This window comes from Thamnophis sirtalis, unplaced genomic scaffold, assembly GCF_051295495.1.
Source record: "Thamnophis sirtalis isolate CommonGarterSnake01/CBP01778 unplaced genomic scaffold, rThaSir2_p1.2 scaffold_4, whole genome shotgun sequence".
NCBI classification, from domain to species: domain Eukaryota; kingdom Metazoa; phylum Chordata; class Lepidosauria; order Squamata; family Natricidae; genus Thamnophis; species Thamnophis sirtalis.
Window position 1 is genome coordinate 89,796,485 of NW_028261384.1, and position 27,845 is coordinate 89,824,329.

At 42.7% G+C, this 27,845-nt stretch overlaps 1 protein-coding gene across 1 annotated transcript; it reads right to left on the reverse strand.

Moving 5' to 3' along the window:
- Positions 1–3,946: 3,946 nt before the first annotated feature.
- LOC148045969 (uncharacterized) lies at positions 3,947–6,502 on the reverse strand. Its single transcript, XM_087714427.1, has 4 exons — positions 6,092–6,502; positions 5,756–5,917; positions 5,464–5,509; positions 3,947–4,593 (listed from the first exon to the last, which is right to left on the reverse strand). The coding sequence occupies exons 1-4, from the start codon at positions 6,500–6,502 to the stop codon at positions 3,947–3,949; spliced, it is 1,266 nt and encodes a 421-aa protein (XP_087570553.1).
- Between the last annotated feature and the right edge of the window lie 21,343 nt (positions 6,503–27,845).

The window sequence follows — 27,845 nt, forward strand, 5'->3', positions numbered from 1 at the left end:
AATATTGGTGAACATCTAATTGTATGTATAAATCCTTAGCTCCATCTGCAAAGAATTCCTTCTGCTAATTACTTGATAAAAAATAGCACCGAGCTGTGTAGGAGGAGTGGGACTCAGATAGAATTTTTGCGAAGCCTAAAAGCAGTAACAAATTTTTGCAAGGAAAAGAAATGAGGAAGGTTCTATGGAAGATGTGTGAGAAAATTTCATGGCCAAATGCAGTGTTCTTACTGACAACAGAGAAAGAGAGAAGTATTTTGTGGTTGGGAAGTGAAAAACCAAGGTAAAGTTACAATTAGGGGAGGGAAAGAAACAGGAATGGGTTTCAAATATTTTTACTACCAGTTCTGTGGGCAGGGTTTGTTTTGTGAGTGTGCCTTGTTGGTCATGTGACTGGTTGGTAATGTGACTGGTTGGTCATGTGACTAGCTAGGTGTAGCTGGTTGGTCATGTGACTGGGTGGGTGTGGCCAACCTGACATCACTCACATCAAGGGGTGCCTTGCCTGGCTTCTCACCTCAAAGGCCTTAAAGAGATACAATTTCTCTCTCTATTTATTTACTACTTCTGAACATCCAAAATATACTATTTAACCTGATGTGTATATGCTATATTTGTTCATGTATATTACATAGTATAGAGTGTGTATAGGCACACAAAAGATACATTATCTACTATATATAAACTGTATGTTTATGTACACATACAAATATACATGTAGCATCTTCTGAAGCCATGTCTAGTGCCAGGGTTTGTTGTGCTTCCTTCCTCTTCTTTCTTTCTTCCTCTCCCTCCCCACTCTCCCTTCTTGTACATCCTGCATTCCTGAAAGTTCTAGTTGGCGTCTTCAGAAAGGCAGAAGTTCCATTGACACCAGCTCTTCTGGCCAGCCTCTACAAACCCATTCCAAAACTTTGGAAAAGGTTTTGTCTTGTTTCGTGTAATGAGCTAAATCCACAGCCGATATTGGCAGACCCAAATCTTGTACCAAAAAACCTGAGGAAACTGGGGGTGGGTCCCAGACAATACCAGGCAGGGGACAAAGGCTTAAAGTATCCGCATTTTCCTTTTGGTTCCTAGGTTGGTGAAAAAAAGTATATGAATAGGCAGCCAGAAACTCTGCCCACCTGGATATGTGGGGGGGATATAATTAAAGGAGTTTGGCGGTCCCCCACCAGAGTACCCAATAGTGGCTTATCGTCAGTAATAAGGTGAAAATGGCAGCCATACAGATGGTCATGGAATTTTTTAACAGCAGCAACGGCCGCCAAAGCCTCCCTATCCAACTGACTGTAATTTCTTTCAGTATGGGACAGCATATGAGAAAAATAAGCCAAAGGTGTTTCTCTTCTATTTCGGAACCTATGGCTTAGCACTGCCCCAATGGTGAATGGAGAGGCATCTGCGGCTAATATCAGAGGCAAGCATTCATCATACTGCACTAGCATTGCCGATGATGTTAGCAGATGTTTGTCAGAGTCAAACATATGTGCTTCCCATTTGCCCCAACTCCAAATGGCATTACTGTCATGAAGCCTGTGGAGGGGTTCTGCAACAGAAGCCTTCTGTGATAAAAATGTGGAATAGAAATTTAGCAACCCTAAAAAAGCTTGGAGTTCGGTCTTATTGGATGGAACTGGAGCTTTTTTTATCACCACCACTTTGGATGAGGTAGGATGTATTCCTTGTCTGTCAATCAAATACCCTAAGAATTCTACAGAAGTCCTAATTTGCATTTGTTGGGTTTAAGACGAAGACCCGCCGTCGGGAATTGGGTTAAAACAGCCCTGACTTTAGTAATGAGTTCTAATTTGCTCTTAGCGGCAATGAAGATGTCATCAAAATAAGGGATGACACCCTCAAGCCCATGAAGCAGCCCCTCCATAATGCTTTGAAATATTCCGGGGGCCACACAAACCCCAAATTGCAGGCGTTTGCAAAGAAAAACTCCTTTATGAGTCACTATCGTTGGTGGCAGGGGCCTCGTCAACAGGAAACTGTTGGTACGCTTGTGCCATATCTAGTTTTGCCTATACCCTACCCTGGCCCAGTGCAGCAGATGTTGCACCACTGGAACTGGGTAGGGGGTTGAAGCATTTTATTAATTGTGGATTTAAAATCAGCACAAATTCTTATTGAACCATCAAATTTTAGGGAAATTACAATAGGAGTTTCCCAAGGAGAGTGGTCTACTGGTTCTAAGATGCCCTGCGATATATTAACTTGTCTAATTCAGCTTCAACCTTCTCTCTTAGGGCAAAAGGGACTCTTCTAGCTTTCAATCTAATAGGTGCTACCTGTGGGTCCAGACTAAAAGAAATAGGTGACCCTCTATATTTACCAAGTGCTGGATCAAAAACGTCAGGAAATTCTTCAGTGAGCTGCTCAAAACTGTTAGTTGAAACAGATGTGGCATTTATGTCTGTGACAGCTAACCCTAGTGATTCAAACCAGTCTAAACCTAAGAGACTGGCTAATTGGTTAGCTACTATTAAGAGAGGTACACTGCCATCAAAATTGCCATGTTGCACTCTGACTTTTGCTGTACCCATTACGGGAATGCGGTTTCCCTAGTAGTCTCTTAGTTGACAGTCACAGGGAGCCTCTGCAATCCTGATAGTTAAAAAAAGTTTTTTCTTCTTTATGTTTGAGTTTGAGGCTGAGTTAACTTCCCTGTAGGGCTCAGTTAATGGCCAATAACAGTCTTGGCAGAAACAGTTTGCCTGCTTCCCAGAACCTTTTCTCATATATCAGTTCCATATAGTCTCTTCAGGAGGTAAATAAGCCCTGAAAATACTTGTGAGGTGTCCCTTTTTCCCGCAACGTCTACAAACTGCTGTTTTAAATTTGCAGTTCATAAGGAAATGATTGCCTCCATAATTATAACATCTTGTCTGAGGCGATTTGGTGGCATAATCCCCCATTTTCTTAAAACTGGTTTTAAGACGCCCAATATCTTCGTCTTCATTGTCAGAGGATTCTGAATTTTCCTCAGCTTGCTAATTTACAGTGGCTCTCTAGGGGGTAGAACTGTCTAATAACACTGAATTTCAGCAACTGCTTTATGTGCTAGCTTAGCCACCTGCACTTCCTCAATGGCAGTTTGAAGTGTTAGATCAAAACAGGCTAATAAATAGCACTGTAGTCGTAAATCTCATATTCCGCAAACTAATTTTTCTACTAAAGCGTCACAAGTTCCATAAATCCACAGGGAATAGCTGCTGTCCTGAGGGTAAACATATATTGGCTAATTGTTTCCCCTTCATGCTGACTACAATTGCGGAATGCGTGTCTGCGGACAACTTTCGAGGGAGTCGGAGTGTAGTGATTTTTTAGCTTTAAAAGAAAGGTCTCCCATGGAATAGAATGGAGTGACAGTGGTGCTGCTAAAACTCTGACCAAACTAAACACTTCTGGGCCATGCAAGCTCAGGAAATATCCCCTTCTTTTGTCTCTACTCAGTTCTTTAAAATCTTGTGCCACCAGGAAACATTCAAAACGATCCATGAATGAATCCCAAGATTCTCTTTCAGGGCTGAAAGTGGTGAAAGTATTACTAGCAGCCATTGCCTGATGGGGGATTCTGAGATAAATTTTTTTTTTTCTGGAAAAAAATTATTTCTTTTGTTCTGTTGGACCCTTGTGGATCTCACCTTACAAAGATCCCACCTTCATCACCAATTATATGTTTAATAAATTGGCAAAGAACAGGCTGAGGCAATGAGCAACAATTAACCAACTCTTTATTCATTAACAGCAACAATAACAAATCAACTTTTGCCGCTGTCTGACAGCTATTTATATGAGAGCTGTCATATGACTGGCCAATCAGAAACTTGCTTCTCTCCAGCTTGGTTTTGGTGCGCCTCCTCCAATCAGCGATGACTTCCATTTTGTGATTGACAGCTGTGGTCGTATCTGTGAGGACTTAACAAAAATATACTATTTAAAATAGTATTGGCATAAAAGTAGCAAACTGGATAATTAGGTTAATTGGAGACTGCTCAGCGATCAGGTCTTCCAACTGTTTTTGCAAATCTTCATCGGCCTGATGAAAATTAACAGTGCTTGACAAAAAGTCAGATGAAGGGGGAGTAGACGTGGCTTGTTCCTGATACTCCCAATCTGCTTCATTGGAGAATGCTTTATCAGGCAATGGTTCATTCAAAGTTTCAGACTCCTCGATATTAATTCTGGAGTTGTTTCTTCCAATTATTAAGATCCTGAGAAGATTTTCCTCTCCTGGTTCCTGAGAGTCAAGTTTTTTCTCCAAAGGTTTCTCTGCCATTTCTTCATTCTGAGGATTTTTCTCTTTTGCCTGTTGGCTGATTACAAGGTGTTTTCCATGATGGGGCTTTGTTGATTTGTTGTCAGATTCCAGAATGAAGATTTTACCAGGCTCTTCCTCACTACCATCATCCACTACAAAAGAAGTAGTCAAAGGAGGCAGCTTCGTTGGAAGGTGTAAAATTGAGCGCTTGTGTAAAGAGTGAATGGATGCTTGAGGAAGCTTCTTAAGGGAAGAAAATGGCTGAGGATCTAGTAGCACTGCAGGCTTCTCTGTTTTTTCAGCCACGGAATGTAAAGCATGTTCTCCTTGCTCTTCTGAAAGTCTAACAGGAGTGTTTGCAAATCTTCTTCTTTTGGTTAGGAACCTAGCAAAAAAATATTCTTCACTTGGTTTGTGTCCAAGCTCATGAACTTTCTGTACCATTGTCCGATGGATCTTTAACTTTTCCATAGGGTTTTTAACACTCAGGCTGATGTCTCCAGAAGCTTCTGAAATTTTGGTAGCCACTTCCCTTTGAATCTCCAGCTCATGAGTTTTCTCTTTGTTTTCTGTTAATTTTGTTTTCGTAATAACCTGTGGCTTCTTGTTATTCTTCAAAGGGAGGAGTTGCCTTGCCACCTTCCTCCATTTTTCATCCATTTTATGTGAAGCTGGTTTTATATGCTCCCCTGTATGTGTTCCTTTAGTTCTTTCAGGTCTTTGCCTTTTTGTTACCAATTGAAGAAAGAATTCTTCTTCTCTTGAATTTTTCCCAACCACATGAACCTCCTCTACTATTTTCTGATGGCTCATTAAGTATTCCAGGTTTATAGTCCTGGGGGTGATTTCACCAGAGGTTTCTGAGATTTCTGTGGCCATTTTCTTTTGGATTTTCAGTTCAAGAGTTTTCTCTTTTTTTTCTTTGGGGGTGACTTGTGGCCACTTCTTAACTGTCGGAGCTACTTGTCGTCTTGCAGGCTTCCACCATTGTTGACGCATTGTGTGTGAAGCAAGTTTTACTTGCTCTGCTTGAAATTTTCCTACCTCTTCTGCTAATTTTTGCCTTTTTGTTAGGAATGTAAGAAATAAATCTTCTCCTGTTTGCTTTTTTCCAAGCTCATGATCTTCTTGTACTATTTTCTGATGACTTTTTAACCATTCCAGATGCTGTTTAGATCTCATGTTGATGTCACCAGAATGTTCTGAAATTTCTGCATCCACTTCCTTTTGGATCTCCAACTCAGTTTTCTCTTTGTTTTCTGTTAATTCTGCTTTGGTAGCAACCTGTGGAATCCTGTTATTCTTCAAAGGGAGGAGTTGCCTTGCCATCTTCCTCCATTTTTCATCCATTTTATGTGAAACTGGTTTTATTTGCCCCTGTCTATGTGTTCCTTTAGTTCTTTCAAGTCTTTGCCTTTTTGTTACCAACTGAAGAAAGAAGTCTTCTCTTGTAGTTTTTCCACCCACATGAACCTCTTGCACTACTTTTTGATGCCTCTTTAAGTATTCCAGATGTCTTTTAGATCTCATGTTGATGACACCAGAAGCTTCTGAAATTTCCGCGGCCACTTCCTTTTGGATCTCCAACTTATGAGTTTTTTCTTTTTTCCCTGCAATTTTTGCTTTGGTAGCCAGAGGCACTTGCCACTCTGCAAGCTTCCAACTTTTTTCAGCCATTTCATGTGAATTATGTTTTACTTGATCTTCAGCAGGTTTTCCTGTGTTTTTTGCGAATCCTTGCCTCTTTGTTGGTAATCGAATACCTTCATATTTTTGAAGCCAACGATTTCTCTTTAACATATTCCAATTGTTCTTTACCACTTCTAGATAATATTCAGTCAAAATTTCTGTAGCTAAATCCTTTTGAAGTTCCAACTCTTGAATCTTTTCCTTTTGGGTTATTTCTACTTTGGATGCCACTTGTAGGACATTGGATGATGTGTACAATTTTTTCAGCAGATTTTCATGAGTTTCATCCAAATATTCATGAGGATTTGATTTAGTTAATCCACCCCATAATTTTAAAATTGATGACCTAATAAATTCAATGGAATTACCAATTGTCTCCCGAATATGAGCATTGTAATAACTGGGAGAATTGGTATTCCCTTTGCAATCAATGTTTGAGGCTGGGCATGGAAGTACAAATCCATCCAACCTTTCAAAATATACCAGCATTCCAACCAGGAAAATTTGGGTCACAAAAGGGGCAACACATCTCATGTTGCCCATCCCCTCTTGCTCGCTTTACCCAAATGAAGGCTGCTTGGAATGTTGCAGCCAACAGCTGAGGTGATTCCTATGCGGTTACCAAGCAACCACATGTTATTCCATATGGAGACTGCAGGATAATGCCACTACTGTGACATCAGTTTACAATGATTCCTGACATCATAGAATTGCTAAAAACCATGGCAACAATATAGGTAATGGCCTCTTTTATTGATAATGAGTTGATTTTATGAGATCACTCAGATATTTGTGATTAATGTTTTTGGGTCAGAGTCACAGTAGGGAATACCATGTGCTTCCACTAGAAAATCAGATTGTAAGGCCTGGCTATCATTCTCCAGCTCCTAAAACAAATTACTGCACATTATTACAGCTAGAAAACAGAGGGATAAGCAGTTGAGGAAGGAAAGTAGTAGAAGTTTAATTTATATACCTCCCCGAAATGTTTCATACATTCTCTGGGCAGTTTACAATGTCAACATATTGCCAACATTCTGGGTCTTCATTTTCCTAACCTCAAAAGGATGGACAGCTAAAGCAGCCCTGAGCCAGTCATTGTCAAATTCCTACTGTGGACAGAGTTAGCCTGCTATAGTGCATATAAGATAATCATCCACAGATAAAAGAGCAGCGAAATGATAAACAGAAATTTCTGTGAAACATGCAGTGTCTTTCTGCACTCAAAATTTATTTATTGTATTTGTGTCACATTGCAAACAACTGAAATCCTGGAAGTGTCAGCCTCTACTTTCCTTGCTTGCTGTTGGTTGCCATAGAAACTGGGAGGGAGGGGGCTTGAGATATTTGGGAGGAGGAATTACTGGTCCTGGAGGAGTATGATGAAAGGAGTTTTGTTCTCACCATCCTCTGCACATGCTGGTGGCCTGTTTGGACTTGGTCAAGGCCAACCATCTCGCATACCAACTTGATGAGGCTTTTTGAAGATGTACCCCACCTTAGGAGTTGCAGATTGCACACTGGGTTGGGGAATTGGAGGGAGGGGGCTGGATAAATGTTTGATATGTACATTCTGGCTCAGATCTTGCTTTCCTTTTTCCTGCTTTCGTTTCATATCTAGTAAAAGTTCTTTATCTCTATTCAAATGGAGTTGAGGTTTTTCTTTCTTGGATATTGAAGGAGGCATGCCTGACATTAAACAAGATCTGCCTTTGCATCCATCCCAGAGTTAAAAGTTTCTGTGGGGGGAGCACCCAAATGTCTAACTCCTGCAGTGAGTAGAAGATGATGTCAAGGGTCACAACCAATGTTCCCGCTAATTTTTTTTCAGTGTGAGCGGAAAAGTATAGTGTTTGAGCGGCACAGTTTCATGCCTGAGCACCTAAGAGAGCCACAGTTTGAACTGCTGTCACATCTGCTGGACATTTGCGCAACATTCCAAGCGTCAAGCGCCGATTGCTAGCGAGGTTTCAGCCTGATGAATGCCAGGCATGAAAAGTGCCACTCAAAGACTATACTTTTCCGCTCACCCTGAAAAAAAAAAGGCTCTCTGCTCAGCTTTTAGATTGTTAGACTGGCTAGAGAGAGACATGGCACCAACAGGGTCCTGGATCCTGGCATTTTGCAGGCAACCTGTCCTCTCACATTCCTTTGGAATGCAACCCATCACATGTGAATTAGATTTTGCCAATTATCCTATTAAAAGATAACGCTATTATTCTAAAATACGACTAACTCGATATTAAAAACTGTAAATATGTAATGCTGATAAATAATGGCAGTAATTGTTATTTAGTATGATTAAAATCAGTATTGATATATCAATATATCTATCGAAATTGACAACATACACTAAAATAACAATACAAATATATAATGTGGAATATAAATGTAATAAATATAATATATAAATGCAACATAAATGTAATACAATAATTTATCATGAAACTCTCCCCCTTTAAAGTAGTAAGATCAATTAAATAGTCTAGCAAGTTTGGACAATATGCTATATGTTATGTTACTTAAGAATATATATACCTCAGAATCAGATACAACAGCCACATCATTTCCAACTGAGTAAATAAAATCATATGCCATGCCAAAACTATTTTAAATAAAGATATGAAATTAATCAAGTATTGCATTTATTTTTCAAAATGAATGTACAATTTTTTTATTATTTAAGTTTTGTACCCTATCTTTTCTAACTAACATTAACTTTAAAAAGATGTTACATCAGACTACAATACAAGTAATTAAATGAAGACTAAAATAAGTGTTTTGGCATATTGAGCTTTTTATATTTCTTTCTTATATTGCTTCCTTAGTTGAGAACTTGCTCCTCAGCTTACTTACACATTAACTGTTTGTTGCTTTTATGGTTTATTCATTCACTGCTCCATCTTCAGTTTTTTTCACAGGGGGCAGGGCTTCCTTCCTTCCTTCCTTCCCTCCCTCCCTCCCTCCACTCCTTTGGCCACCAATTTTGATCCAATTCTCTCTCTCTCTCTCTCTCTCTCTCTCTCACACACACACACACACACACACACACACACACATACACGTTCTTTGGGGGGGTTGAATTACTCCGCCTCACTGCGCAAAGTCGGCTCAGCATGTGTTCGCCCCCCACTTACGCCGAATCAAATCCGCGGCCGGCGGGACCAGGGGGTTGCATTTCAAAGCCGCCAGTCCTCTTGCTTCTTCTCCTTCACCAGCAAAGCTCCCGCTGGCGCCCCCGCCCATGGCAGTGGCAGTGGTGCCTCCCCCTCCGCTCGGAGCACCTCAGCTGGGCTCTGGGTTACCCCTGCCGCGCCTCCACCTCCGCCGCTTTCCTACTAGCTCCCGCGGCCTCAAAAGCATGGCAGAGGAGGAAGGGGGAGGGATAATGCGGGAGCCAGCTCAGGTGCTCCGCATGGAGGGAGAGGCACCACTGCCATGGGCGGGGGCGCCAACAGGAGCTTTGCCGGTGAAGGAGAAGAAGCAAGAGGACTGGCGGCTCATCAAAACAAGTCTGGGGAGGTCCTTTGCGGGCGGCCAGTTCTAGCCGCCCGCAAAGGACTTCCCCACGTTTGCTTTGGTAGAAATCTCTGCGCGGCAGTTAGAAATCTCTGCGCAGCAGTTAGAAATCTCTGCACGGCAGTTAGAAACTGCTGCGCGGGGATTTCTTTCCATGTGCGCAGCCGCGCAGGCGCACACCTTAGAGGGAACAGTGGTCACAACCAATCAGAGGACCAAAACCAGAGGATGACTGCCAGGCAGCTGAAAGAGAGGATCTCATGATGACCCATGCTTTACACCTTCTTCAGGAGGCTTGGGAACGATGACGCTTCTGTATAAGTCTTGCTGAAAGTGAGAGTGGATTAGCTGAGCAGGGGGAGGGGGGAGCAGAAGACCTGGTTAGCTCTGAAACATCCCTGGGAACAGCTACTTGAGCTGGGCAAGAGGGGGGGCAGCCACAGCAGCAGCAGTTCAAGCTCCCCCAAGAAGGGGGAAAACTCCCGAAGGCACCAAATGCCACAGATTCTTCCACTTGAGGTGAAGTACAGAGGAGATCCCAAAGAACTGGGTTTTTTTAGTGCAAGTTGGGATTACATGCAAGAGTACGGGGAGGATTTCTCATCAGAAGTTGCCAAAGTGAGAAGTGTTACTATGGCTTTGGAAGGCAAAGCGGCTGCTTGGATGGTAGCTTTGCGTAATGATGCCCCGACCCCCGCTGAGGGAATACAAGGGGTTTATGACAGCCTGATGGAAATGCTTTGATGGCCCTCTCCCAAATTGAAAGGTGAGAAGCAGAATGAGAATCAGTTGCTAACTGATTGAATTTGATAATGGAAATATAAGGTTAAAATATATGGAATATGGACAAATATGAAACTGTTATGTGGAGAATGTAAAGTAGAGGTAAGTGATTCACTTTTATACATGATAATGAAACTGACTTGTTAACTGATTGAACATGTCAATGGAAGGACAATTAAGTACAGGTTAAAATATATGAAATATGGACACATATAGAACTTCTAAGATGATAAACAAAGTGAGATGTGTACCGCTTGTTATTCTAGATAGTAGATTAAGGAAATTGTAATCAACATTGAACAGTAAGGATTCCCATTTATAGACAATTAAGGGTAACCTAAACCAAGATATGGAAAAATGGAGAGGGAGCATGAGATATATTTACAATGGGGAACTATTGAGATTTAAAGACAGACCACACTTTTGGGGCGTGTAAGGATGCATAGGAATCGTAACCAGGCTGGAGGTGGGGTAGAGTTTAAAATACAATTATTATATTTTTTCTTTTAAAAAAGGAGGAAGATATACGTTAAAATTAAATGTGTATATTGAAAAGGAATTATAAATACTGACTTCCTGGGTGGAGCCTGCTGGTGGTGGCAGCAAAAAACCAGCTGCTTCCGAATTCCTGGCTACGTACCTGTTTAGAGGATCTTCCATCTGACATCTTAACAAGTTTTCTTACCCTTCAGGCAAGAAGGAAAGAAGAAATAGTTCTGCTGGCAAATGCTCTTCGATTTTTGCAGCTTTTGTGCTTGCAGAGAGAGGGGGGCTAGCCCAAAGCAGAACAACCTCCATGCTGGGAACTTCAAACTGCCTTGTGCGGAACAAAGTAGGTCTCCCCCACTCAGTTCAAAGTTTTGATTGATTTAATCTTATCACGAGCTGGATCCGTTTGCGTGAACAATAATTGTTTATCAAGATTTTAGCTTCTTTTCTTTTTCTCCTCTGAAAATCTATTTACTTAGAGGCTTTTAAAATGGCGCCGAGCAGGCTGGTTTCTCCGGTAATAATGAATACTTTTTGTTAATTGTCACAAGAACTCAAAATTTCAAAGGAGCATGCTTATCACTTGTTTTACAATCGGCCAGCAGAAGCTTTTTAATTAGTTTCATTTTTACAAGACTTTCACTCCCTTATTAATCTTGCTTATCTGGAAGTTAAATGGTGATGAATCTGCTGAACTGTCTTGTTACAATGTTTACTCACTGAAAGTTTTGCCAAGCCTCAAATTTCAAAGTAAAAGGAGAAATTCAGCTTCTTTACTTAAAGCTGTTTAAAGCTATTAATTGCAGGAAGATAAATTTTGAAATGGCTTCAAAACCAAGTTTTAATTTGAAGCCGTCACCCTCTATTCCCAGGGGCACATCCCCAGTGCCTGGCAAAAGGCTGCAGCCTCCGCTTCCTACGCCCCCTGCTGGGGATGTGTTAACGAAAGAATTTTTCCTGAGTGAACTAAGCGTGGCTCTTAATGCACAGACAATTAAAATGGAAGTTAAGCTTAGAGATCATAGAAAGGTGATAAGGCAGGAGAGAACAGAGGAAATAAAAGAAATGAAAGAAGAAATCAAAAGTGAAATAAAAGGACTTAAACAGGAGTTGTATGAGAAAATCAATGCCAGGGTTGTTAAAATTAAAGAAGAAATGCTGAGACTTGTAACTGTATTGACAGAACATGTTTCTGGAATTGAAGATAGTCTAGAGGATCTTAATGACGCCAATACCAACTTGACATTGAAAACAGAGGCGGTGGAACAAAAAGTGGAAAATGCTGAAAAAGAAATTATTATGATACAGTATCAACAAATGGAGTTCGCATTAAGAGTAAGGGGGCTGCGTGAGGAGAAACAGGAGAACCTGAAACAGATCCTATCAGAAGCTTTTGACCGCCTGATGGGAAGATCAGGGACCAACCTTGACTGGCAAATCGATAAAGCTTATCGCGTTAACTCTTGGCTGGCAAAGCAGAAGCAGCTTCCTCGAGACATCGTTATATACTTCACTACAAGAGAGCTTAGAAATATGGTACTACAAGCGTCTTATAACACTAAGCTTCAAGTTGGTGGTCAAGGCCTGATTGCTTTGAAAGAGATACCACCTCAAATGTTAAGAGCCAGGAGAGACTATGCTTTTTTGGTCGAAGAACTCAGAAATCGTCAGATACAGTATAGATGGGATGCACCATTTGGCATTATATTTACATTTGATAGGCAAAGATATCACCTCAACTCTGTATGGAAAGCCCGAGATTTTTATTATAATATATTGAAGGCTGGATACCCTGCACCATCTGGACCTGGAGAAAGACCACAAGAAGGACAGGATAGACAGCAAACTACACAACTACCAGATAAGATGGAGCATCTCTCTGTTCTAGAAGCGCAAGGTGTTATGGTATTCCTCGTATTCCTCTCGGAGCAGTGGATTTGTGATCTTGGTCTGAAGGGTAATGTCATCATACCCCTGTCATGGTCAGACCACTGCCTGCTGAGGCTCGACTTCCGGAGGCCAAACCCCCACTGTAGGGAGGAGGAACCGACCAGGTGGTTCCGCCCCAGGCGACTTATGGAGCCGTTAAGGTTCCAGACGGAACTTGGGGTCATTCCTGATACTTTCGCCCACAGTCCGGTAGAGACTCTGGTTGCTGCTTGGCACTCGGCAGCATCGGAGGCCCTCGACCGGATTGCGCCACTACGGCTCCTCCGAGGCGGCGGATCCCGGAGACCTCCTTGGTTCACCGAGGAACTCCGGGAGATGAAGCGCCGGAGGAGATGCCTAGAGCACCGATGGAGGTCCGATAAGTCCGAAGCGAACCGAGCAATGGTAACCACCTGCACCAAGAAATACACCAGGGCACTTAGGGCAGCGAAAAGATCTCATATAGCCACCTTGGTTGCATCCGCTGAGTCTCGCCCAGCCGCCCTGTTTAGGATAACCCGCTCCCTATTAAATAAGAGGGAAGCGGGGGAACCCTTGCAGGGCAGAGCTGAGGATTATGCCCAATTCTTAGCGGACAAAATTGCTCGGTTTCAGTCGGACTTGGACTCCATCTCTGCAGTTCCAGCCGAGGCACAAGAGGATCAAGTAGACCATCTCTGGGTTGAGTTTCAGGATGTTGCCCCTGGGGATGTGGACAAGGCCATGAGGGCTGTAAGTGCCTCCACCTGTGTACTGGATCCGTGTCCCTCATGGCTGGTTACTAACAGCAGTGAGGTGACACGAGGCTGGATCCAGGCGGTTGTTACCGCCTCTCTTCGGGAGGGGAACTTCCCCGCCACATTAAAAGCGGCGGTGGTGAGACCCCTCCTAAAGAAGCCATCTCTGGATCCAGCTGTTCTTAATAACTATCGCCCAGTCTCCAACCTTCCCTTTCTTGGGAAGGTTGTTGAGAAGGTGGTGGCCTTCCAGCTCCAGCGGTCCTTGGAGGAAGCAAGCTATCTCGACCCCTTCCAGTCAGGCTTCAGACCCGGTTACAGCACAGAAACCGCTTTGGTCGCATTGACCGATGATCTTTGGAGAGCCAGAGATGGAGGACATCCCTCCATCCTGGTTCTCCTTGACCTCTCAGCGGCTTTTGATACCATCGACCATGGTATCCTTCTGCGACGACTGCGGGAGGTGGGAGTGGGAGGCACCGTGTTGCGGTGGTTCTCCTCCTACCTCTCGGACAGGTCGCAGTCGGTGTTAGTGGGGGGGAAGAGATTGACCCCTAGGCCCCTAACATATGGGGTGCCTCAGGGTTCGGTCTTATCCCCCCTACTATTCAACATCTACATGAAACCGCTGGGAGAGATCATCCGCAGGCACGGGATAAGATACCACCAATATGCGGACGATACCCAGTTGTATCTATCCGCCCCGTGCCAACTCAATGAAGTGGCAGACGTGATGAGCCGGGGTCTTGAGGCCGTTATGGACTAGATGAGGGCTAACAAGCTTGTACTCAACCCAGAAAAGACCGAGTGGCTGTTGTGTTTCCCTCCCAAAGATTCGACCAACATTCCATCACTCAGGCTGGGGGGTCAAATTTTATACCCCTCAGAGAGGGTTCGCAACTTGGGAGTCCTCCTGGATCCACAGCTATCTTTTGACCACCACCTGACGGCTGTGACCAGGGGGGCATTTGCCCAGGTTCGCCTGGTGCGCCAGTTGCGACCCTTCCTGAATCAGGAGGCTCTCACAACAGTCACTTGGGCCCTTGTGACCTCTAGGCTGGAATACTGCAACGTGCTCTACATGGGGCTGCCCTTGAAGAGCATCCGGCGACTGCAGCTAGTCCAGAACGCGGCCGCGCGAGTGATTGTGGGTGCACCTCGGTTCACCCACATAACACCTATCCTCCGCGAGCTGCGCTGGCTACCTGTCGATCTCCGGGTGCGCTTCAAGGTGCTTCTAGTCACCCATAAAGCCCTGCATGGTAGTGGATCTGCGTACTTGAGAGACCACCTTCTGCCAATTACCTCCCTGCGACCAATTAGATCTCATAGATTGGGCCTCCTCCGAATCCCATTTGCCAGCCAGTGCCGGCTGGCAACTACAAGGAGGAGGGCCTTTTCAGTGGTTGCTCCGACCCTTTGGAACGAGCTCCCCGTGGAGATTCGTACTCTCACCACCGTCCAGGCCTTCCGCATAGCCCTTAAGACCTGGCTAGCCCGACAGGCCTGGGGACAAAGATAGCCGCCCCTCCTGAATGATGAATGAATGTTGCCCATTATTTTTACTTATATGTGTCTGCGTTATTGTTTGTATCCCCCCTCCTGATTTTATGTGAGCCGCCCTGAGTCCCCTCAGGGAAAAGGGCGGCCTATAAATGTTAATAAAATTCTAAATTCTAAATTCTATGGAACAAAGACCTAGCCGCATGATTACTAGACGAATGGAGAAACAAGCTAAAAAGCAACAATATCAACAATCACCGGCCATCGATCAAGGAACTACAATAACAAGTCTGGAAGCAGTGGGAGGAGCTAGGCCTAAGATTAAACAGGCCATGCAGGAAGCTCTAAAAATGCTTCAGCCAACCAAAGATGACAACAAAGATTTTAACATGGAATGTCAATGGACTGAATTCTCCACAGAAGAGAAAGAAAATATTTCACTATCTCAAACAGTTTAAGAATGATGTAATTTGTTTGCAAGAAACTCATATCAAGTCAACTGATCAAAAATATTTGATTAACTCAAAACTTGGTCAACATTTTGTAGCTTCCGCTATGGAAAAGAAGAATGGTATAGTTGTATACTTAAGAAAAGATATGAAAGCTGCATTAATAGAAGCAGATCCCTTCGGAAGATATATTGCTTTAGACCTAATCCTAGAAGGGAAAAAGATTACTTTTGGGGATTTATGCCCCCAATCAACAGCAAGATAGATTCTATAGAAATCTTCATGCTAAATTAGTACAGTGGGACTATAGTTCCTGTATACTATTGGGTGATTGGAATGGAGTGATAGACACTAAGAGAGATAAGAAGACTTCCCGCATAAATACTAAGATGCGAGCAAAGTTACCCAAACCTTTCTTTGACATCATGGATGACTTTGAATTGAGAGATATTTGGCGAGAAAGAAATGCAGAGGAATATGACTTCACTTTCTTCTCTGACAGGCATCAATCCCTTTCAAGGATTGATTTTATACTAACCACTAATGATTTGCTTTCTAGGGTCAAGAAGACAAAGATTGCGGCTAGGGTCCTTTCGGACCATAACCCAGTTTGGATGGAGTTGGGAAGGGTAGTGCAGGCAAGAAGGTCTTGGAGATTGAATGAAAATTTATTTAGATATGAAAAGTATATTAATGATTGTAAAAAATTGCTATCTGAATATTTTGTTTTGAATATGAATAAGGGTACATCTATGGAATTCGTATGGGATGCAAGCAAAGCATATATGAGAGGAGTGCTGATGAATATAAATAAAACACATAGAAATAAACAAGGGTTAAAACGAACAGAACTGGAAGAGGAAATTAAGAGAAAAGAGTTGGAGTTAACAATGAACCCAGGCGATACAAAGATTAAGGAAGCTATTAACATATTAAAATCTCAATTTGACATATTGATTTCTGACCAGGTAGCCACTAATTTATTATATGCAAAACACAATACTTTTTGTAATGCAAACAAACCTGGAAGATGGTTAGCTTATCAGATTAGGAAAAAAAGGAAAACTCGAAATATATCTAAACTGATTTACAGAGGGAAGGAGGTCTTTCAACAGGAAGAGATTCAAAAGGCATTTCGGGAATTTTTTACAGAACTGTATAAAGGGGATAAAATTAATGGTTTAGATATAGACAAATATTTAGATAAAAAGAAAATACCTTCAGTTAGAGAAGAACACAGGCAAAAATTGAATCAACAATAACCTCGGGGGAAATCTTGCAGGTAATTAAGCAATTAAAGTTAGGGAAAGCACCAGGTACAGATGGTTTGACAGCGGTTTACTATAAAAACTTACAGTTAGAAATGGTAGAACCTCTTAGAGAATTATTTAATAAGATTCAAATGGAAGGTAAAGTGCCTCCATCTTGGAAGACAGTGTTTATATCTTTGATACCCAAAGAAGATCAAGATACTACCCAACCCAAAAATTATAGACCTATTTCATTACTGAATGTAGATTATAAAATTTTCACTAAAATATTAGCAAATAGGTTAATGTTGGTTATTCAACAATTGATACACACGGACCAAACAGGTTTTATACAGGGGAGACAGATGAAAAGTAATGTCAGATTAATTATTAATGCATTAGAATATTTGGGAAAGAACAACCAGATCCCTGCTGCATTTATATTTTTGGATGCTGAGAAGGCCTTTGATCGAGTTAACTGGCAATTTCTGTTGAAGATATTGCAAAAAATGCAGATAGGAGATAATTTTTTACAGTCAATTAAAGCAATATACCAACAGCAAAAAAGCACAAATCATAGTCAACGGAAGTTTAACAGACTCTTTTCAAATTGGAAAAGGTACAAGACAGGGCTGTCCTTTGTCCCCATTATTGTTTATTATAACTTTGGAAGTATTGTTGAATAAAATACGGGGCTTGGATGGTTTAAAAGGGATCAAGATTCGGCAGCAAGAATATAGAGTCCGCGCTTTTGCAGATGATTTGGTTATAATATTGGAACAACCGCAGGAATCCAGTATGGTCTTAATGAATACGATTAATCAATATGGTCAAGTGTCTGGTTTTAAAATAAATTTAGGAAAAACAAAAATATTAGCTATAAATATGAATACTAAACAAAAGGAAGAATTAGGAGTGATGCTAGGATGTGAGATAGTTAAAAAAGTCAAATATCTTGGAGTTAACATCTTAACTTCAAATGGGAAATTATATAAGCATAATTATGAACCACTTTGGCATAGTATACAGACAGAGATGAAAAAATGGGAGAAATTGCACTTATCTTTGTTGGGTAGGATAGCTGCAGTGAAAATGAACATCTTACCAAAAATTTTATTTCTTTTCCAAATGTTATCTATACTTAAAAAAGATGCGAATCTTCTAGAATGGCAGAAGGGTATCCACAAATTTGTATGGGCAGGAAAGAAGCCGAGGGTAAAGATGAAAATAATGCAAGATGTACGTGAGAGAGGAGGTTTGAAACTACCTAATTTAAAACTATATTATGATGCAGTTGCATTATCTGTAATTAGTGATTGGACTCATTTAACTAATGATAGAATATTGAATATTGAGGGACACGATCTGGTATATGGTTGGCATGCTTACCTGTTATTCAACAAAAAATTTGATAAGAATTTCAAAAGTCATATTTTAAGAAATGCTTTACTGCGGGTCTGGAAAAAATACCAATATAAATTAAATGACAAGATACCCATGTGGGCAATTCCTAGACACGCAATTGAAAATATGAATATAGCACAAAAACAGGACAGAATTACTTACAGACAGCTTCTTACCTCGGAAATGCGGGTATTACAATTAAAATCTTTAGAGGTATTAAAAGAGGAGAAGGTAGTTCAAACATGGTTCCAGTATGGGCAATTACAGGCTAGGTGGAAAATAGATCAAAAAATTGGTTTTATCCAAGTTGAGGATAATTTGTTTAAACAAATAAGAGATCAAAGTTTAATGCATATAAAGAGGATATATAATGTATTAATACAGATGGATTTGGAAACAGAATTAGTTAAAGATTGTATGATAAAATGGGCTCAAAATATTGAAGAACCAATAATGTTGGACACATGGGAAAGAATCTGGGTAAGAAATGTGAAATTTACACAAGCTCAAAATCTGAGAGAAAATTTTTACAAAATGTTCTATAGATGGCATTTAGATCCTAGGGTAAGGCTGAGGAGTATGTTCAGTTCTTGGCAGACAAAGTTGCTCGGTTTCGATCGGAACTGGATTCCACTCTTGCAGATCCAGCCGAGACACAAGGGAATGACTTGGCTGACCATCTCTGGGTTGAGTTTCAGGATGTTGCCTCCTGGGATGTGGACAAGGCTATGTGAGCTGTGAGCGCCTCCACCAGTATACTGGACCCGTGTCCCTCTTGGCTGGTTGCCAACAGCAGAGAGGTGACACGAGGCTGGATCCAGGCGGTTGTTACCGCCTCTCTTCGGGAGGGACACTTCCCCACCGCGCTTAAGGCAGCGGTGGTGAGGCCCCTCCTGAAGAAACCGTCCTTGGATCCAGCAGTTCTTAATAACTACCGTCCAGTCTCCAACCTCCCCTTTGTGGGGAAGGTTGTTGAGAAGGTGGTGGCCTTGCAGCTTCAGCATACCTTGGAGGAAGCTAACTATCTTGACCCCTTCCAGTCTGGCTTCAGGCCCGGTTACAGCACAGAAACTGCTTTGGTCGCATTGACCGATGATCTCTGGAGAGCCAGAGATGGAAGCCATGCGTCCATCCTGGTTCTCCTTGACCTCTCAGCGGCTTTTGATACCATCGACCATGGTATCCTTCTGCGACGACTGCGGGAGGTGGGGGTGGGCGGCACTGTTCTACAGTGGTTCTCCTCCTACCTCTCGGACAGGTCGCAGTCGGTGTTGGTGGGGAGGGAGAGATCGTCCCCGAGGCCCCTAACCTATGGGGTGCCGCAGGGTTCGGTCTTGTCCCCCCTGCTATTCAACATATACATGAAACCGCTGGGCGAGATCATTCGGAGGCACGGGATTAAGTACCACCAATATGCGGACGATACTCAGCTGTATCTGTCCGCCCCGTGCCAACTCAATGAAGCGGTGGATGTGATGAACCGGGGCCTTGAGGCTGTTAAAGACTGGATGAGAGCTAACAAACTGGTGCTCAACCCGGAAAAGACCGAGTGGCTGTTGTGTTTTCCTCCCAAAAATTCAGCTAACGTTCCATCAATCAGGCTGGGGGGGCAAAATTTATACCCCTCAGACAGGGTCCGCAACTTGGGAGTCCTCCTGGACCCACAGCTGAGTTTTGACCACCATTTGTCAGCTGTGACCAGGGGGGCATTTGCCCAGGTTCGCCTGGTGCGCCAGTTGCGGCCCTACCTGAACCGGGAGGCCCTCACAACAGTCACTCGAGCCCTTGTGATCTCTAGGCTGGAATACTGCAATGTGCTCTACATGGGGCTGCCCTTGAAGAGCATCTGGCGTCTTCAGCTAGTCCAGAACGCGGCCGCGCGAGTGATCATGGGCGCACCACGGTTCGCCCACATCACACCGATCCTCCGTGAGCTGCGCTGGCTACCTGTTGATCGTCGGGTGCACTTCAAGGTCCTACTTACCACCTATAAAGCGCTCCATGGTAGTGGATCTGGCTATCTGAGAGACCGCCTTCTGCCAATTACCTCCCTGCGTCCCATCAGATCGCACAGGGAAGGCCTCCTCCGAATTCCATCCGCCAGTCAGTGCCGACTGGCGACTACGCGGAGGAGAGCCTTCTCAGTTGCAGCTCCGACGCTATGGAACAACCTCCCCGTGGAGATCCGTACCCTCACCACAGTCCAGGCCTTCCGCACAGCCCTCAAGATCTGGCTATCCCGTCAGGCCTGGGGATAGGATTTACTCTCACCCCGCCCGAATGTTGAGTGAATGTTGTGTTTTATAGTTAATTTTTTTTATTCACGTTTTTCTTTTATGTCTTGTTTTGCACTCCCTTCCCCCATTGTTGTAAGCTGCCCTGAGTCCCCTCAGGGAAAAGGGCGGCCTATAAATGTTCAATAAATCTAAAATCTAATCTAAAAAGTTGGCTTCTATGTATCCGAATGTGCAGCCTAAATGTTGGAGGTGTGGTTCTCTCGATGCTACATATTATCATATATGGTGGACCTGCCAAAAGGTTAAGGCATTCTGGATAAAAATATAGTGGATTATGCAAAATATCTTTAAAAGAAGGATAAAGTTTATTCCTCAGTTATAGGTATATGTACTGACTTTACAGTGGTAGAGACTAACTTGATTCTGTACTTAATAACGGCAGCAAGACTGTTGGTGGCGCAATACTGGAAGCAAAACACCCTAGAACCCATCACCTAAACAATTTCATCTAGTGGGATCCAAGAGAAGTGCTTCTCTGTTGCCATGCCTGACTTATGGGACAGTTTGGATGGTCCTGATTCTGCTCTCTTTCAGGGGCTTTTAAAACCCAAATTTTTCCTCTGCACTAAGTCTAGAGATTTTGTACCCATCTGCATTGTCCTTGATTGGATGACGTTGGCCATGATATGCTTTATTAGTTTTTATTAGTTTGAATCTATGTTTGGCTATCGTCAGATGCAAAGTATCTGGAGCATACATTAAGTTGCAGTTCAGAAGATTTAATCTTCAAGCCTATACGCAAGGATCTAGTCAACTAAAAGCTCAACCGTAAATTGACACCAAATAAGGGTCAGCGGAATTCAAGAGGGGTTGTACTTAGACTGTTCATGGGAACGTAATGACTCTAGGCTAATGTTTAGCTCCATCCCCTAGCTCTGGCTGCGTCTTCTCTTGCAGTTATTATATGTGATTTCCATTTGTGTGTGCTGCCCTAAATCACTTGCTGATTGGGTAGCTACATAAACTGTTTAAATGCAAAAAGTGTACAACTTTAAAGCACCTTTTGCATAATTTAAAAAGTTGCTAATGATTGTCATTGTGGAAGAAAAGACTTGAGTTCTTATCTATTCCTTTAAAAATCCCTTTTGGATTCTAACCAATGGTAGCAAACATTTGTATAATGTTTCATTAGGCACAATTATGGCATTGATTTATCTCTTTTTATACTTGAATGAAACTTTTAGGCTTTAATCCCATTGAAGACTAAAAACTAAAAACACTCAATGTTCAAAATATGGAGGATTTAATAATTGAGAGCAAAGTTCTGTTATTTAGGTCATGATGCTGAGTATGTTAATCTTTCCATAGCAAGTGTATTGTTTGCTCATCAGAGTTGGTAACACGCCCACAGGGGCTTATGCAAGCCAGCCAGGGATCTTCCAATCTGTAACATTAAAAAAAAGGTTTGATGTCACTCCATTAATAAACACAGATTTAGGAGGCGAGTTGTGTGCCTCTTCTCAGAAACCCCTCATATGGGCATGATGATAACACCATATAAAGGGCATCTCCTAGGAAAGCCATTGTGGGAGGGAAAGAAAGAAGTTGCATCCCATCCATCTTTGATGTCTAATAACCGAGGAGGCCGAAACACCTGGGACTGTTTTTTTCTTCCTTTCCCTCAGAGTTGGTTTTAGATAACGGCCACATTTTGAACACATGATAAAATACTGGTCACTTACACCTCATAAGGTTGCATCATTGCTGGAGACTACACAAAAGACAAAATGGAACACAATTTCTTTGAAGAAATGTGTCCTAGCTTGGCAGCAGGGTTGGGTTGCTGCCAGTGTTGCTGCCGATTCACTTTGCACACACTTTGCGCAGTTGACTGTAAATTGTTCTACACATGCAGAACAGAAAAAATGTGGGCTTTTGGCATGCGATGGCAAAAAGGTTCGCCATCCCGGCTCTAGCCTATATGCTAGAAAATGAATTCCTTTCCCCTTTCTGAGGTCCATTATTTCAGAGCGCTGAGAAAACCATAAGGTTTGCATGAACAAATGGATAGAAATTATGCTGTGACAATCTGTGCAAGCTGTGTAAACTATAAGAAGTTCGAGAAAAAGTTTTTGGACGCAGCTTTTGCTTTTTCTCTCTCTGTCTGCTCTGTTTAAGGCAAGAGGTTAAAAACACTCAGCTTTGATCTTGATTAATAATAAAGCCGATTATCAGTTGCTTCTTGTTCAGAGTTTCGTTGGATTAATTCAGATTCTGAGTTGCACCAAAAAACTTTAACATTACAGAAAATTATATGACAAAGAAAAAATCCTAGGGAAAGGATAACTCAGTACTTTGAAGAAATTAAGTTGATTTGTGTTCAAAATTCTGTTTTATATAGCCCTACAGAACAAAGAAGTGCCTTGCTTGTCCCCCATGGTCCTTGCTGCTTAACTGCTTAACTGCTTAACTGTTTAACTGTAACAGAAAACTATCCTTAGAACAAAAAGACCATAGAATAACTAGCCTAGATTATACCTAGCAAACCTTAAAACACTGCCATCTACTGGCTGAATACTGTTAGAGTTATTGCGAAATATACATTCCAAAAACGTATTCCAACAATTTGACCAGAACCCAATTTGAAAACCATCTAATTTGACTCTGGGCCAAATCAGAAACATTTTTAAGCACATGAAATGTTTTAACTTTAATTAAATATCCTTGGAAATCCTCAGAATTATAATGAAATAGGAAATGAGGTGTTTACATGTGCTTGCATTATTTTTTTTAGAAAAAGGAAATTTGACCTATTTTATTTAGTTAATCGACTTATATGGCTGCCTAACTTACCATCAGGCTAGATTCCAATAATAGATGTAAGGCTTTTAACTCCCTTCTCAGAGATTTTGAAGCAGAATAAAAGAATAACAGGGTTGGAAGGGACCTTGGAGGTCCTCCAGTCCAACTCCCTGCACAAGCAGGAAACTCTACACCAAGGGTTGTCCAACATCTTGTTAAGTGCTGGAGCACCCACACTTTCTAGAGGCAAGTCCTTTCACTGGATGATTGTTCCAGTCCAGCCAAAGAATTGTTCTGACCCAGCTCCCCAAACACAACAAACCCTCTTGAAATAAACTCAAAAGATTCCCTTATAGGAATCCCCTGGCAAAATGTTTATCTTGCAGGCCAACAAGTCCAGCTGGCCGGAAGATGAATAGTTGTCTTCCACACCTATTCATCTCACCTCTGCCTTTTATCCCCAATGCTAGGGTGGGGCCTCATTAGCTGTGGTGGCTCTTCCTTCCCCAGGATCAGCCCATATCTTTACACTGCTCTCTCCTTCTCTGCCTTCTGCACAGCCATATGTCAGGCACTGGACCCAGCTGGTCCTCTTCTTCTTCTTCATCAACCACCTCCAGACCGGGAGGCTGTTGACTCTCCATCTGAAGGCTGATGGATGACCCAGGCTCCACCTCTTTCTCTCTCTGCCAGATCCATTCCCTATTCCCCCTCAGAGCTCCCAGGTTGTCCTGATGCTGACTCTGACTCTCACGCCTCCTCCTCCTCTGATTTGGCTACTGAGGGTGCGGCCACTGACAGACCACAACAAGAATCCCCAAGACCAACCCTGGTCAGGAAAGACCCCAGAAATCAACCAGGGAACAAATCTTCCTCCTTCACAGCACTGATGATGTCACCTAGTCTGGCAATGGGACATCTGCCAGGAAACAAGACCAATTAGCTTGATACTTGTTCTTCAATAATTTGAAGGTACGCATGTGTGTATGACAGAAGGACAGGAAGGGTACAAAACACATGGACAATAACAAACATGGAAATGGCAGCAGGGATGATGGCCATTTTTGGCAAATCACAAGCTGTGACAACTGGGACAATAAGGTTTGTGCTGGAGCGGTTCATGGACAGAGCATTGAAACTGGGTGAGACAACTTCCAACTTTTATTCTAGAGACCTAACCCAAGTAAAAGAATTTAAAATAATAATCGCAAAGGTTAAGAAAGCGGCAATTGGATACATGGAGAAAGATTAAAGACCTAGATATGAAAGAAACATCTAGTAGAAACTTTAAACTATAGAAAGCCTAGAAAAGATGTAGCAATACTTTGAAAAGTGATTAGTGGGAGAAACTGGTTTTTTTTTAATTATTTTTATTTCTAACCACCCCTGATTTGTTGACAATCCACACACTGTTCAATGGATTTGGAGCAGGTGAGCCATCTACTGGAGGAAGAAGATAATTGTTTAAGATACACAAAGAAAAGAAGCTAAAGTAAATCTGGAAGGCCCCTTGATTCTATTTTAGTAGGGACTTGGATGTTTGGAAATAACTTGTGAGCTTTTTGAAGATCTTTAAAACAAATGGAATTGCAAATAACTAAAACCCTGTTGAAATTGTTTACTGGAAGGTGGATTTGAAAGACTTGAGGGAACTTGTTGGGCCAATTTGGATTTGGATTACTAATGCGACTTAATATGAGGCAAAAGAAGAAAGGTGATAGAAGTGGGGGGGGGGAGAAAGAAGAAGAAAAAACAAATAAGAGTTTAAAATTTGGACAATTGGAAAGGTGTAAACTGGAAAATTACAAAGATTGTAAATTTTCAATTTATAACTTTTAAGGACTTTAAATTTAGGGGACTTGGAGGAATAATTCTGGGATTGACTAAATTTTATTAATAATTGACTTCTTTGGAGATATTGTGATACTGGAATATTAGAGGCATATTGAGTAATTTTTAATATATTAAATTAAATATTAAAATGACCCAATGGGAGGCAATGAAGTTCTATAAAGAAATGTTCTAGTGAGGCCACAAGCAGCTCACGCAGGTTCTTTAGGCTTCTGCCATCACCGCCCGGAGCACCAGGTCCACCCATCCTGAAGGAGGCAAAGTAGCCTGCCAGAAAGGACAAGTAGAAATGGTAAAAGCAATCCCCATTCCCAGAAGGCAAAAGAGCCACCACAAATGGGGAAAACTTGATCCACATCAGCGCTATGATGAAGCCCAGCAGAGATCACATGCCTCCCCCCAACCCATCTTTGCTGGGCCTGGGCAGCCAGGGCTCCAATGGGGATCTGGCTTTCGCAACTCATACTGGCTGTTTTCTGCCCACTGGGCCTGGCACGCTTTACCACCTCTACTCAGCATTTCTAGCCAGCTGCTTTCTCTCCTTCGGGCTGGGTAGGTCTGGTGCTCCGGGCAGCAATGGCAGTGGCCTAATTGACCTGTCCAAGCTGCTGGTGGTCTCAGTGGAGCCAAAGTGCATCAGGTGCACAAGGGAAACGTGCATTTCTAGCTGGCTGCCTTGTCTTCTTCAGGCTGGGTGGATCTGCTGAACAGAGGGGTAGAGATCTCTGATGATGCGCCTCCTTCACCGGGGCTGCTTGGCAAGAAAAGCTGAGCTCCACCCAGTCCTGCGAGGCAGCAGCTCCAGAGCACTTTCAGGGCACTGCCCGATCAATGCAGCTCCTTCAGAGAGAGCCCCTGAGATTGCGGTTCCTTCCCTGGCAGTCTTCTGTCTTTCAGGCCCCCAGCCCCTGCTGTATCTCCATTCCAGATGGTTGCAGCCAAATTCCCTGGAAGGCACAGCTCGGGCATATCGGGGCTTCCCTCTGCGTGATCAGGGCTCAGATGTAAGGTCAAATCTGGTCAGCACCATGTATCTGAAGCCATTTGATCTTGCCATGGTTCAGTCAAAGCCTTTGTCCCCCATCCAGGCCCCCACAGCCTGTAAGTACCACGAGAGAGTAGCCAGGTCACCATTTGGTCTCTAAGAGTGGAAATATAGAGTTGGTTGTCATCAGCATATTGTACATACCTCAATCTGTGGTGGTGGAGGATCTCAGCCTGTGGTTTCATATAGATGTTGAAGAAGAATGGAGAGAGTATTAAGCCAGACAGCATACCACAAAATAGTGCTGAGAGCTGGACTTCTCACTCTCATCAGTACTGATTGGAACCAGCCACAGAGAAAGGAGCTGAGCCAGAACAGAACTGTGCCAACCAGTCCCAGTTCCTGTAACTGGCCTCAAAGAATACCATGGTCAATAGTATCGAAAGCCACTAAGTGGTCAAGGAGAGTGAGGATGGTTGCCCTATCCCTATGTTGCTTTCACCAGAGATCATCAACAAGCATGACCAATGCCCATTTCCATCCCATAACAAATCCAGAATCCTGACTAAAAGAGCTCCAGATAATCTGTTTCATCCAGGACTTTCTGCAGCTGCCAGCCACCACCTTTTTCATAATCTTCCCTAAAAATGGGAGGTTGGAAACTGGATGAAAATTATCCAGGCAGGTGATATACAGGTGAGATCCAGTGATGGTTTTTTAAGGAATGGGAGAACCAGGGCTTCCTTAAAAGCATCAACAAATGTCCCCTCCTCCAATGATGCATTAATCACTGCCTGGACCTACCCACTAGTCATCAACTTGGAGGCTTTCACCATCCAAGAGGTACAAGGATCTAACTGACAGGTGGTGGCACTGACCACATCAGGGACCATAGCAATATCAATAGCAGTTAGACTTATATACCGCTTCATAGGGCTTTCAGCCCTCTCTAAGCAGTTTACAGAGTCAGCATATCGCCCCCAACAACAATCTGGGTCCTCATTTCACCCACCTCGGAAGGATGGAAGGCTGAGTCAACCTTGAGCCGGTGAGATTTGAACTGCTGAACTGCAGATAACAGTCAGCTGAAGTGGCCTGCAGTATTGCACCCTAACCACTGCGCCACCATCAGTGCCAACAGGATCAAGCCATTCCCAGATAACAGGGCATAACCTCTCCCTGGGCATCTCACAGGGACATCTCCACTCATGGGAACAAATCCGAGTAAACTCCTCTACCTGGAACTGCAAAAGATAACCCAAGCCCTCCTGATCTAGGAGGTAATGGGTGACCCAAAACAGGGCCACTAGGCAACACTCTGAGGAAGCAATAAAAGTGGAGAAATACAGCTGTTTTGCCAGTACTACTGCCACAAGGTAGGCCTTAATAACCTCTGTGTCCAGTTGGAGTCATCCCTCATCTTCTTCTGGCAGCGCTCTAGCTATCTCTAGGTTCTTTTCAGAACCCATAGCTCCTCTGTAAACCATGAGGAAGGTTGGGAACAATGAATCAAGATAGGCCGCATGGGCATAATCTTATAAAATAAGAATAGTTGTCATTGCACTGATTATTCTGTCAGCAATACTGAGTAACAGGCCATGTCTATCAAACATCAAAAACATCTGCCAAATTATCCCACCTCCTTTATATGGGTGATTTGAAGCTGTATAAAAATATACATAGATAGAAATAGAACCTCTGCTTCACACTTTTTGTATATACAGACAAGATATTTCAATGGGGTTTGGACTGGACAAATGGGCCATATTCATCATCAAACAGGGAAAAATAGTGAAACTGAAGGAATCAAGATGTCATATGAAAATAACATCAAGGATCTGGATGAAGAAGATTACTACAAATACCTGGGCATCCTGCCAGTTGACAACATCAAACACACTGAAGTTAAAGAAAAGATTGGAGGTGGATTACATCAAGAGAGTGAAGA